General features: G+C 47.5%; 1 protein-coding gene across 2 annotated transcripts in view; it reads right to left on the bottom strand.

Annotated features, from left to right (window-relative positions):
• The window catches only part of TRPM7 (transient receptor potential cation channel subfamily M member 7), a 2,599,208-nt gene that overhangs the window by 1,408,808 nt on the left and 1,176,012 nt on the right, over positions 1-14,388 (bottom strand). For both annotated transcript variants that reach the window (XM_069624956.1, XM_069624955.1), the window contains exon 14: positions 180-320. In XM_069624956.1, coding sequence (XP_069481057.1) covers positions 180-320 — 141 coding nt within the window. The remainder of the gene's footprint in view (positions 1-179; positions 321-14,388) is intronic.

Here is a 14,388-nt window from a genome sequence, read left to right as displayed (position 1 = left end):
TTGTCCGTCATGTTCTACTTTATCTGAGAGTTTCTTTCCAACTGTGGAGCCCCTGTATTTTGACATGGATGTAGCTAAATTAGTTAGATATTGTGAATTCCCCTGATAGGCGCCATATAGATTTAAAAGGTGTTCTGCTACTTCAAGTGAACGATCAGGTGAATTAAGTCTCTACCTACCCGATTGCTCCCGCTGAGATTGTTGTATATAATTCGAAAGCGTTTTCTGGTATACATGCAACGGTATGTTCCTCCCATAAGGTATTCAATAACCAGTCCAACATCAATCAGCGTAATTTTATATCCTGGAGGAAGGTTTCCCTAGAAATATAAAGACCTCTTAGGAAAATAATAGCAATATAGTAAACAACTGATTGAACAATGCATTGCTCATTTCAAAATGTACATTTAGCAATTTCTAGAGGTGCTCCAAACCATACATTTGAATTCACATTATCACAGCTAAAACAAATGTAATTCAGAGGTCTTTTAAATATAATTTTTTTTTTTACATGTAATGCTCATTCGTTGTTGATTTTTAGAGCAATGTACTCTCTGTATATGAACAAATTGGTTCTTAATAATCAGTTATCCCAGTACCCTTTATTAGGATAGAATTCTAAAATCTGGCCTGGTGGACAGATTTCAAGAGGCCACCCTAGTTATAGTGAACAAGGGATCTCTAGGAGGTTAGCCAAACCCAATCAAGGTAAGCATGGAGAGTGGACAAGGCTTAGTCTCAGTAGAGTCGAGTGGAGTCAGGGGTCCAAAATTAGTCCACACAGCGAAACACACAATTATTCTATTTATTATAGGCCCAAAACAAACTAGAAAAATTAAACAAGCAAGTAGAATTATCACACAAGAGTCAATTATCAAACATATATAGTCACCTTAGGTTTGTAGAAATGCATACATTTCACAAAGACTTAGTAGCTAGTAGGAATTGTAAGTTACTCACCGTAGTGACCAACTAGTCCCCTTTCCTCCATACTGCATGGGCGTCCCTTTCTAGGGACGGGAGACAGAACCTTTTTCACCAGAAAAAACCTTCCCCTTTAAATTTAGAGGCACGTAGGGGTGCGGCCCTGGGAGCATGTGCTGCCCTGACTCCGCCCTCCGGTGCCAGAACTCAGTCCCCATAGACGCGTCGACAATAGCTTAACATTGCCAAATGACACCAGATTCATTAGGGGGGGTAGGATGGTGTGACGTATGGAGGAAAGGGGACTAAGGACTAGGTGAGTAACTTATAATTACTCTTACGTCCCGTCCCCTTTCCTCCAGACTGCATGGACGATTACAACTGAGTGTAGCCCCAGGGTGGACAGGAGACCAGACCCCTCTTAAGCAAATAGGTTCCTAAGAACTATCTGTCCAAAAGCTGCATCTGATCTAGAGCTGGCGTCCAAACTGTAGCGCTTGCGGAAAAACAAAGGTGCCCGCCCTGCTTATGACCTTCCAGGGGCGTGCCATTGGAATGCGATGGTCGTTGCCCTGCCTCTGACCGCAGGGGTGTGCATGTTGGCCGGCAGTGGCTTATGCTGTCCCTCATAAGCTTCTTTGATGGCCGAGAACTTCCACCAGGCTGTGGAGGCCAGGACACTGTACGAGATGGAGGAAAGCTGTATCCCACGACAGTCATCGCACACAGGCAACAGCAGGGGTCTCTCCAGTCGTGGTGGAAGAAGCCCTTCCTGTGCAGGATCCCTTGATGCTAGGTAGTTGAGACTTGGCAGGAAGGCGACTTGTAGCAGGAGCTGGTGTCCACCGAAGTTCAATTTAAGAAATCACAGAACGGCAACGCTTCTGGTGCAGTAGCCCAATTCAGAGTTGGTCGTTCCACTGGGTGGTACAGATGCAGTTCTGAGGCCTCTGGACTGCAGGCTTACATAAGACGTCGAGACTGGTTGGTCCCACCAGTCCAAGGGTCGAAGCACTGCAGAGTGTCTTCTTTAACGGGTAGTCCGGCAGAGCTACACCGGGGGAATCACAGGAAAGGTCGCCAGGCCTCTTCAGGAGTCATCCACTGGTCTTCAGTTGGCTGCACAGCTACACAGGATACATGGTTCCAATGCTGATTTGCTGGAATGGCTGCAGGAGTTGTCTTCTTATCCCAAATCCAGGCTCATGGCAAAAACCAGCCCACCAATGGTAAGGATCTGCACCACTCACTCAGCCAGCAGTGGTCCAATCACGGTCCACAGTGGCTCTCACTCATGCATGCACACCAGACTTTCAGGCACCAGGATTGTAGAATGGGACCAGAGAGTCCCATCCACTTCCTGCGTAAAAACACATTTGGCATGCATTAGACCATGAAAACAGCAGCTTTCACGGGTGAATGCATGATCATAATAGAGATTCCGTAATCTGAGAAGGCAGGAAGAAGGGCAAGAAACAATATGGCCAAACAACAAAATCTTGTGGCACAGCCATTTTAGTGCCCTATCCACGTTAGGTAGCCAGACGGGGAAAATGCAAATGTGCACACTAAAAGTATTGCAAAAATTGTAAAAATCTAACTGCTGTCACCAGCGTGTCTTTAGGCACATATAAAAGTAAACAAAAATCCACATTGTAAAAGTTAAGGGTTATACAAAATGATCCCCACTGCCCTGCATTGATAGATGCTGTGTGCACGGTTTAAAAGGATACCCAAACAGGGAAAAAGTAAAAAGACAAAAGGTAAACAGTTTCCCAGTACTTACAGTCTGAAGGACTGATCAGTTTCCCCATGACAAATGAGGAAAAGGCCAGGGAGGTGAAGCTGAATGCTTCATTTCCCTGAAAAAAGTCAGGACAGGTTCAAAAATAAAAGCAGAAGGTTGGAGGGTCCATAGAATATAGAGGGCAGGTTGCCTAAAGAGAAACCTTCCCTAATACCCCCCACACCTCCACCACTAGGGACATAGGGATCTAATGTACCCCCTAGACGGATCTCCTGTTCCAGTCAGTTATACATTTTAGACAGTCCATCAGAATCGCTATGCTGTGCACCTGGCCTATGCTCAATGGTGAAGTGAAAGCCTTCAAGGATTATGGACCACCTGAGCAATTTAGGATTCTCTACCTTCATCATTATTAGCCACTTTAAGGGCTTATGGTCAGTTTGCAAAGTGAAGTAAGTATCACAGAGGTAAGGCTCTGCTTCAGCAGGTTCCACACAATGGAAAACACTCCTTTTCCACAGTTGCCCACCTGAGCTCTCTGTCCTTAAGCTGGCAGCTAATTTAACATATGGGATGCTCCCTGCCTTTGCCATCTAACTGTGAAAGGACAGCACCTAACCCAATGTGTCAGGGGCATAAGTCTGCACAATGAAAGGTCTCTGGTAATCAGATGCCCTGAGAACAGGGGGCTGACAAAGGAATCCTTCAGGCCTTGGAAGGCCTTCTCACGCTACTCAGACCACAACACTTTCTTAGGTTTCTTAGGAGTAATGAGGGCAGTCAAAGGGGCAGCTACGGTACCATAGTCTGCAATTAAGTTTCTTTAGTGAGGCCTAGGAAAGCTCTGACTTTGGTTTGTGTTGTGGGGTTGCCCATACTTGTACATACCGAATCTTGCACCCTCCAACCTCATGCCCAAGGTAGGTCACTGAATCCTGATAAATCTGGCACTTGGTAGCCTTTGTGGTCCGGTGGGTGGGCTGAAGAGCCTGTAACACAATTTCCAGATGTCTCACATGTTCAAGTGTGGCTGAAAACCGCTATATTATCCAGAAATGCAATGCAGAATTCATCCAACCCATTCAGAACATGGTTGAGCAGCATTTGAAAAGTAGCAGAGGCATTCTTCAAACCAAAGGGCATTACCCTGAACCAGTAAGGTCCCTCAGGCAGGCCTCCACATAAGCATTGTACCAGGCCTTTTTACGCATTACATTCTTGCAAATACAGCCTCTTATCTTTCTGCGTGTATCATTTAAGCACCAGTTGAGAGCAGAGGTCACTCCTAGGGGCAGTTCTGACAGAAACCAGAACACATGCTTCGATTCTTATCTACATGGATGAAACTGCAAGCCATGAAACAGCAGTTCAGAAGTTTGTCTCCAAGCTGTGTGCTCACACAGTGAGATGAGAAATGGTTTCCTTCTAACTGCTGCTGTTTTTTGTGCCTGGGGGAGAGGGGCATTTTGCATGCACATTTGTTTTCCCTATCATTTTACGATTGTTGCAGTTATAATATGGACAATTTAATTATAATTGGGAAGTATCCTTTTAACAAACAAATGTTGCTTTTTTGGGGAATGCTAGCTTGCATTACACAAATGTTTTTTCAGAGTTCCTGTGTTGTGTGCATTTATCGTAAAGTTGCATCTATGTGGTGTGTTTAACACATTAATGTGTAGAACATTTTCCACAAATGTAATAATTAGTTTGAAGCCAGACATCTTTGCTACACAACTGTGATGTTCATGTGTTGTATTCATTTTTAAGTAAAGTAATGTTCTTAGTTGATTATACCATACTATTTACACTCTTGCTGAGACAAATAGGTTTTACAGTTACAATTTTTAATTTTGTTAAAACAATATGTAAAGGTACTTTCCACCTTTACACCTTATCTGGGGAACAGAGTAGCATTTAATGTCTCATTTAAACATCCATTAAACCTTAACTTGGAATCAATGTGGTAAATGGTACTATAAATTGTCAGCGGCAACAGGGCCCTGGCTGAAAGGTTGAGTGATTGTCATTACACCAATAACTGGTCACAGACGCTTTCAAATATTACACTTTAAACATTCAAAATATGTCTCTCCAGCAACTGTAAGCACAATTACACAACAATGAAATGGTTACATTTGCAAATGAAATAGAAACTTATAAAAACATGTCCATCAAGTGGTAGTTCAGATAGGTATTTAATTTTTTATGTAGCGCTCCATGTAGGAATGCTCCAACATCCAAGCACTATGATTATTATTACCTCAGTTGATAGTCAGTTTAAGGACTTCTGAAGGATGTAAGGCTAACTCGGGACAACCAATATTTAACCATGAGATTAGATGTAGATTTTAGCATTGAGCACTTGCCACTCTGCGCTATATTGTCACAACATTGGCATACCATTAAACACTACTAGTTCCAGGAAATGCAGGCTTTCATTAATCATCAACAAGCCTATGCTGTTCCCCTTATATGTGAGTGTAGTTCGCATTTCTGAGGCCCTTCATTTAACTGTTCAGTGTGGGGGTGCTGGCACTGCTACATATCACACAGTTTATTCTCCATGTCAGTGGGACCTTTACTGCTGTGGCCAAATTCTCTGTGGTAATCGTGTACTGTGACCCATGACATTCCTGAAACCAGTGGTTGAAGTGTACGAAAAGAAGTAGTGGAACTATGTTTCCTACTGGCCTGCACCACTCCCCACAGACCCCATCACCGCGCCCCCTCCCATGCACAATAAAAACCCCAAATAACATGTGCCTGCCCTTTAAGGAAACGTCCTGTGCAGTGCACTGAAAGTGCAAGTTCCAACCTCTTCCTACACTTTTATTTTAAAATGAAACCGTTCCGGAACGTTTTCTTTTTCAAATAAAAGTATAGGAACGGTAAAACTTAATTAAAATAAGAATAGGAGCACCGTTCCCGACCGCTCCCGCCCACTTCGACCACTGCCTGAAACATGTGAGCAAAGCATGATCTGCCGAGGTCAATGGCATACCTTTCTATATTAGTAGGGAAGTGTGCACTCCTGAAATCTAGGTTCCACATGTTCTATAGGTTCTATATATATATTCCTTAATAATTATCTGTGTGGGTATCTTCGACCCTTGCTCAACTTGCATGGATATACTCCACCTATTCTTCATGTTTACAGCTTGAATTGCTGTCGCTTTGATTTGCATTTTCACTAGATGACCTATTCTGTGTGAATGAAGCATTACAATGTCTATACTGCAATTGTACCTATTCTTTGCATGCAGGGGAAGCTCACAGTGTTAGTGCTCACCTGCTCCATTTGTGAGAGGGTTTGTGTTCTACTGCACACGGATTTATCTGTTAATTTGTGAGAAAGCTGCTATTCAGTCATGTAGACCGCTACTGCATAATTATTTTACATACTTTTATTCTTTTGTTGAAGACAAAAATGTTTACTCCAACCTCAAAATCTTATCTGCAACACTGCCCTCGGGTGTTGAAAATTCTGCATGGCATTCTCGGTCAGGGATATTTGCCAATACCCTACAGTTAGGTAAAAAGTGCTAAAGTACTTGGCAGCACCTTGCTGGTCTACCAATTCATCTGTTTGTGGAAAGGGGTGAGCATCTGTCTTGGTGACAGCATTTAGAGCTCTGAAGTCCAGACAGAATCTCAAATCAGATCTAATGTACCTGCCTATGTTACCAGAACCACAGGACTAGACCAAGGACTACTAGATGGCTGTATCACCCCTAGATCCAACTATGTGTTCACCCCAGACTTAATGTGGGATCTCATTTGGTCTGAACAACTACAACTATAAACTTGATAGGTCCACCATCTCCAGTGACAAAGTCTTGCTCACAACAACGTGTAAAGTCAGGAATTAGGGAAAACAAAGGGGCAAATTGCCTCCAGAAAGTTTTCGCTTCACCTTGATGTTGTAGAGTCAGTTGGGGGGACACCAGGCCACCCTCAATGAAGCCATAAGAAGGGTTGTCCTGGAACAGGGCTGGGAGAGACTCAGATTTCTCTATCTCCCTTTTTCAAACCAGGCTCCTATTCCACCCATAAGGACAAAATCCTTGAACATATCCATAGAAAACTCTATGGGAGCCTTTCTGTGTTTCCCAATGTCCACTGAATGGTTCACCTTACTGAGTCTTTCACCATGGTATGGCCCAGACCATGAACTTATGATCAGGGTTATTTTTTTTTTAACAACTTTATTTATCTTTGCACACAGGTAATGGGTTTTTAACAAGAAGTATGATAGCAGAAGGTCCCACTGCATTTTATGGGGCTGCCTAAGGGCCCCAATCATACTTTGGAGAGTTCTAAGAAATCTCTCTCTCAGACCACCCGATTGTGAGAGAGATGTGGATGACAAACGAAAAGTCACCTCATCTTCCTTCGACAGGGCCTGGCTATGGCTGAACTTGAAGATGGTGCCTGAGTTGGGCACAACTTTTTCAGGGAAGTAAGCCCTGGTAAACGTATCCAGTAAAGCTTTAATGACTGACTTGGCAGTCATTACTTGATGTGGGTTGTGTGACGAATCGAGGGAATTCGTCCCTTCTCCTCAAGGGGAAGCAGCCCCCGACACCCATGGGGCTAGGTAGGTGAGTCCGCTCCGAAAAATCCTCCCTAGGGGTTGAGGCAAGTAGGACCTCACCGGGAGAGACTCCTCGTTAGGGGGCAAGGACTCTTGTTCCTGTGAGGAACTCTTTGGCGCTGTAGCCTACATGGGATGCTCTAAAACACCAAAAACATTTGAATACCAAGACTGAGACGAAGAAACTCCTAATAGAGGTTATTATCCTACAGAAAAAGAACATGTCCCTTTAATTCAGAATAGCCAATCCACTGGGATACGTTAAATAACATACTCTCGAGGAGCAGCCGAGAGAAAGAAAAGAGAAATCATACGCAGGCAAGGGAAGGCACTGCTCTGTGTCACCCCTGGAGAAGGCAGAGTAAGCGCAAGCCAGCGAGTCTGAAACTCGCCCGATACTGCAGACTGGGAGGCCAGAACCATGGCACAACCACAGCAAGAGAAACCAGCAGGGCAGAAACCCAGAGGAAGGTGGTTGCGAGACCATGGAGGGTCTGTGGTGGACAGACAGTCCAAAAACCATCATCCATACCACCGCACATAGGGAGCCGCACAGGGTCTGATGCCTCATCAGAACACCGGGACACTGTTAAGAGAAGAGAGATTGCAAAGAGGAACATGCCGACAAAGACAAGGCAACGGCAGTCCAGGACGAGAGAGAAGGTCCCAGAGAAACAAGGCTCCTGAAGACATTCTCCTTCATAATAGAATGTAATGGGGAGAATTGGAATAAGGGAAGGCCGAGATGGGATGGGATCATTGTTTGGGCCTAATTTAATGTTTTATTATGAATAAATACTTATTTTTGACTATCATTTGAATTGTCAAATCCTAAATTGTGCCATTTTCAGAGAAGTTACCTTGTTATAGCAAGGATAGTCACATTTGAGAACTTTAAATTGTCCACAAAACTGAGAGGTTCAGTCTGGTCCTTTCTCTTGCATTGTGGAGTGTAGGACTACAGACCTAAAATCTCCAATACCTTCAAATTACAAACAGGCCTAGGCCTTATAAATAGTATGCAGGGGATGCAGGCTTCCTAAATTAGGAAACCGTTTGTCCTTTGTTATCATTGTACCGTGCAAGAAACTTATCTAAGTAGAAGTCATTAGACTATGAGGTGGTGACCTCGGGCCACCTCGGTTCCTGCTGACATGAGGACGCAGTACCATTCACGCAGCAGAGCCCAGTTGTCACTGAGGGGAAAGCTACAGCGGCAACGTCTGGGAACCCAAGTGCAGTTTGGAGTTAGCAGGGATCCCTATGCAAGTGCTTGGTCGGACAAAGGAACAACTGGAGTACACAGCGGGCGCCGGATCGGACGTCCGTAAACCCCTGGCTGAAAGAAGCTCCAGAGCCATAGTACAGGAGTAATCCACGAAGTCACGTAATAGGAAAGGATTGCTCACCAATTATGAACAGGGAATCAGATCGAACGGTCAGGAATGAAGCCTTCCGGGCATATCCAAGAAAGCCCAGAAGCACCACGGACCACGGGGAATGAAGGCATCCTTGCGACCAGGAGTTGCGAAAGAGGCACTAGCGGGCAGAATTTCCAATGACATGCAATGTACTAGTATAAGCCAGACGTTAGCTCAGGATTGGGTGAGGAAACAAAACAGAGAAATAAAAGACAGCGGGACCGATACAATGTGTCTTTTGGATTTCCTTTCTGACAGGAGACCGATGCCAACCCTGAAGTGCTGGAATACTGTTCGGCCTATTAGGAAGACGCTTAAGACCTTGGTGCTAAGAAGAGCACATCCATATCATGTATTCTCGTGATTTGTTTTCTCAATCTGTTTAGAGCAACTAGGAGGTGAAGAAAAAAAAACCTGGACTTGTTTTATTTTATTTATTGGATATTTATAAGGCGCTTATACAAAAAGACAGTTTTTCAAATCAGCACAAGGGAGCAAATAAACAATAAAATAGAAAAGAACAGCGGTCCTACTAGGCCTTGTGACATTCAGAGCGTGCAAGTGCAGTGAAAAGAAAAATGAAAAAAGGGGGTGGGAGGAGGGGGGGTTGAAGTGCTATTAGGGTCCCCTAGGGGAAGAAGTGCTGGAGATTCCTGTTGGGGGCGAGGGGCAACAGGCAAGTGCAAGGGCAGAGACATCCCAGGCGAAGAGGGAGGTCTGCCACCCAGACAGGTAAGTGCAGGGCAGAGGCAAACCAACCGGCAGGTGGGTGAGGGTCCAGAGAGCAGTGCTGGGGCAATTGGGCAGAAGGCCAGGACCCTATTGGACTCTTGAGGGTCAGGCCCCCAACCTCAGCGACAGAGGGGATGGTTAGCACGGGAGGGGGAAGGAGGAGAAGAGAAAGGTCTTGTGTTGTTTGCAGAACTTGGGGTGATCCGGTTCAAGACGTAGAGAGAGAGGGAGACGGTTTCATTGGAGGAAGACAGCTGAGGAGAGAGCTCGATCTGCAGCTCCCTGTTTAGAGAAATGTTTGATCAACAGAGTTGGAGCAACAAGATCGAAGGGATCTGGAAGGAGAGCATTTAGTGAGAGAGTTGCAGGCAGCATGGTCCCAGGCCCCAGAAAGCCTTGTGCATGATGCAAGGGTCTTGAATTTGATCCTTGCAACAACCTGGAGCCGGTGGGGAGATTTTAGAGATGTAGAGATACAGTCCCAGGGCTTGAGGCCAAGGATACGTCTTGCAGCCCTATTATGGGACGGAGAAAACAAATAGGCAGGTTGAGCAAGAGACTGTTACTGTAATCTAGCCTGGAGAGGACCAGAGCTCTTGAGACATTAAGCTTCTAGGGGAAGGTGAGAAAGGGAGAATGCCTTTAAGGGGGTGAAGTTGAAAGTGGGCCTTCCGGGCAATGTCCAAGATGTGAGGAGTAAAGCAGAGGGAGGAGTCGAAGATGACCCCAAGGTATTTGGCCTCAGTGGAAGGAGGAGGAGGAGAGCCCACAGAGGGTGGCCAGAGTGCAGGAGGGAAACGGGGAGAAGGTGTCACAATAGGAAGGATCTCAGTCTTACTGGCATTAAGACAGAGATCATTGGAAGAGCACCAAGACTGAATAGCAGACAGGCAGTCAAAGATGATAGAGGAGGAAGAGGGGAGCTTGAAGAAGAGTTGTGTGTCATCTGCGTCTAACTGGAAATGAGGGATGAAGGCAGATATCAGGTGAGCAAGAGGTGCAAGGTAGATGTTGAAAAGCCAAGGCGAGGGGATATAGCCCTGGGGAACACCACATGTAGAGAGATTGGTGGCAGAGAAGGAGCCCAGGAGCACCTGGTAGGGGCGGTCAGTGAGGAAGGAGGTCAACCAGTCCAGTGTCCGGTCTGAGATGCCAAGAGTATCTTGAAGCAACTTTATGAGGATAGAATAGTTGATTGTGTCAAAGGCAGTAAATCGGTCAAGGAGAATGAGAACAGCAGGAGAGTTAAGAGTCAAGATTCGTGTAGAGGGCGCTAGTGAGCCATCCAAGATGGCAGCTCACTAAGAGCTCCGTGCTGGCCCCATTCAAAATCCTTGGAAAATAACGCTCCCGCAGCTACCCTCCATCCTATTTCATCAGTGAAGGAAGATCGGACACCCAGGCGGCCCCCTGTGTCAAAATCCGGTGTGTGTCCAGATCAGGAGCCCTGCTGACAGGGCCTGCGTTGTGACTGCAGCGAGCGAGGTGTGGGCGAGCCCGGCGCAGACTGGTGCTGGAGTGGCACGGCAGCTCACGGGACGGTGGGTCGCCGAGTTAGAGTGCCGCCGGCGCAGCGGGCTCCAACGGTGCCCGCCTAAAGAAGCAGAAGGCTGGTGGATCACCTGGAGTGTGCTGGGCAATACCCGAGTGACGTCGGATGGCTGAGACCTGCACCCCCGAGGGGTGAAGGAGCTCCGGTCCTGGCCCGCCTAGGAGATCCTTCGAACGCCCGGCCACAAACACTTAGAATCTGGAGGGTGGCCGCATCACCGGGGATCTTACCTGCTGAGCAGCGCAGTGCCTGGGGATGTGAGCAGTTCGGCTGTGGTGAAGGAGCGCCAAGGGAGGAGCCGGAGACACCGCTGGGCCCGAGCGGACCTGCTGCCTTTCAAATGAAAGTGTAACTTGCACTCCCCGCTGCCGCTTTCCACCAGTGCGCTGCGGCGGACCCCGGCGCCTGCAGTGTGGCGGCGGACGCTGCATCATCGCGCTCCCTTAGGACCATTGGATCATCGGTCCCCGGCATCCCAGTAAGCGTGAGTGGCGCCTGACATTATCCCGCTCCCACTGCACCTCAAGAAGCCCGGAGTACACAGTGAGGTGTTTCAGTCATAGACTGTGCGGCTCCCCCTGGCGTGGGTTATCAGTTGCTGCTCCGCAGCCCCTGAATTAATCCTCCACAGTCGTCACCCGGGAAGGCGCGGGACGCCGCTCCCCACCCCACCCCAGAGCACCTTGTGGTGGGGCTGTGAAGTGGGCCTCAGTGGTACAGGACATCGGAGCGCTACACCCTCAGCCAACAACCAGGGAGGGTTAGGATTACCAGCTACGCATCCACCTCTCTCCTTCCAATGTGAAGTAGCCAACACACCCACTCTCTGGGCGCGCCCAAGAGAAAGTGATCTCCACGTACCCTCCGGCTCTGTGCGTCCGGATCGGCCACAGCTCCCCGCTTAGGGACACGCACGCTGTGAAGTCATCAGCCCCACCGGAGTGACAGCCACCGACCATAGCTATACCTCCTAGCAAAATTCTGTCCCCTGCACGCATGAGTGGCCACACTTGCATTCCCTGTAGCCCAAAATGGGCAAATCGGATAAATCTCAACAAAAACTAACGTTTGAAACCGGCTCTTTGGTCAAATCCCCAAAACAACTGCAGCAAACGTCACCTCGGCCTCCTGAAATGGAGCAAACTGAAGAACCCCAGCAGTCACCAACATTTGATATCCGCGAAATCCTCCTAGATCTCAAAGCGGGTATTGGGAATCTGGACGCCAAAATCGACACTTTGTCATCAAAAGTTGATCTCCTACAGCACCGCATGGATAAACAAGACGAGAGGCTTGACTCTGTAGAACAGCGGGTCTCAGACCTCGATGATAACACCTCGTCCCTACTGACCAGAGTCGCCACACATGAGAAACAAATGAAAGGTGTAGTTGACAAGAATGAATACTTAGAAGGGCGGGCCTGCCGCAACAACGTAAGGGTGGTGGGCATACGTGAACAACAAACCCCATCGAGGACTTTGTGGTGTCGATGTGTAAAGAAATCTTTGGGGAAGCTGCGTTCTCACGTCTGTTCGTAGTGGAACGGGCGCACAGGGTCCCCTCCAACCGCCCGGTCCCTGGAGCGCCTCCCCGACCCATCTTTGCAAGGCTCCTTAATTTCAGAGACCGCAGCACTATCCTTAGGTTGGCGAGAGAAAAAGGCGAGCTGCAGTATGATGGTGACAAGGTGCAAATACTTCCAGATTTCTCACCAGCTGTGCAGGCCTCTAGGACAGCCTTTACGGGAGTAAAACGCAGACTACGTGAGAGCCAGATCCAGTACTTCATGCTGTTCCCTGCCAAATTACCTATTACCCATGCCGAAAAAACCCAGTTCTTCACTTCTCCCGAAGAGGCCAACTCCTTCCTTGACGGCATTGGCTGCAGCCCCCTACGTGGCCGAGACCACAGAGGCGGGACAGAAGAGGGAGAGTGCCCCCGTGAAGAGACGCCGCCTGGTGTTAGGCAGAAACCTGTGCAGTTCCCTCTGGGACCACTGCAAAAGATTTAGGACTACAGGTGTTTGGCAGTAAACCCACTTGCTAGCAGTCTGTACCACACAGATTCACTTGGTAGCTGTGGCTGAGCAGTCAGACTTCCCTCAAGAAGAGTTAGGCAGTATACAGAGTATTCACAATAGGTCAAGAGAACACAATAGAACAAGTAAACACTGACCAGGGCTTGGTGTAAAAGAGATATAATTATTTATTTAAAACCCATCTAGAAAAACACAGAGACAATAATAGTAAGCAATTCAAAAACATGGTCACTAAAAGATATACACTCCCTTAAAAGAATATTAGACAAGTCGTAAGTAAAGCCCCACTTATTTTCAGACAGCGGTGAGCGCTTAACGCAGATGGCACTCTAATAATTCGTGTTAAAAGGGAGAGAAAAACAGAGAATAATTTGAAACAGATCCCAACACTTTTTCACGAACACAACAAGGGAGGAAGGCAAAGTAACACGAGGAATTCAGAGTCAGTAGGCCGGATCCGCTTAAGGGGATCCAAACGAAATTATTACCTTGTAGCAATCTTTAGAAAGGGAGGCCTGGCGGAAACGGTACCTTAAAGTGGTGAGAACACTCCAGCGGGGGCAGTTGTTCCTGGCAGCGGATGCAAGTCTGTGCTTCGTCCGGGGGAAGAGAGGATCTCGTCGGGGAGGAAGACAGGAGTCTGTTGCACTGCCAGTGAAGAAACCAGCCGCAGCGTTTCTCGGGTACAAGGAGCGGTCCGTTGATTTGCGGTTCAGTGGTGAGTGGCTATCCGGTTGCCGGGGTGCTTGGCACGGGCAGTTCGACCACAAACCGGTCTGGGGTGCGAAGAAAGAAGGTAACCTGGTTGTGCCCACCAGTCAGGGGAAGAAGCCTCTCCAGCCGGGAGATCTTCTCTGTCGTCGGGAAGTGGTGAGTCGGTTCCGCAGGGCTCCACCGGGGGTGTCGTCGTGGTAGGTCGGCTCAGCTTCTCCCTCGTCGGATTCTCGGGTCCTGTAGCGACTTCTGAAGTTCCAGTCCCCCAAGCCCTGGTTTTATGCAGCACACCCCAATTCACTCAGCCAAGCTGTCAATCAAACATGCTAAGTGGTGAGCCGGCCGGCTCACCACTTGGGCCAATCACACAAGAGTGCGACTTTAGTTACCAAGGTAACTCAGTCCAGGGTGCCTAAACCCCCTCCCACACCTCCTGTGGTACCCAGACAGAGTGGCACCACTTTTGGAGGCTTCTGTGGAGAAGCCCGCCAAAAAGTGGAACAAAGGGCTCGACTTGGGTTGGAGTCACAGAAGAGAACACAAACGCCATTTTAGAATCGAGTCCTGGCAAAAAATACCAACCGGCGAATTAATATTAAATAAATAAACCGGTGGTATGTTCGAGGCTATGAGAATTAAATAATTAAAGTTGGTAGCCTCGAA

This window comes from Ambystoma mexicanum, chromosome 11, assembly GCF_040938575.1.
Source record: "Ambystoma mexicanum isolate Mex_15411 chromosome 11, UKY_AmexF1_1, whole genome shotgun sequence".
Taxonomy (NCBI): Eukaryota; Metazoa; Chordata; class Amphibia; order Caudata; family Ambystomatidae; genus Ambystoma; species Ambystoma mexicanum.
This window is presented reverse-complemented; position numbering and strand designations above follow the sequence as displayed.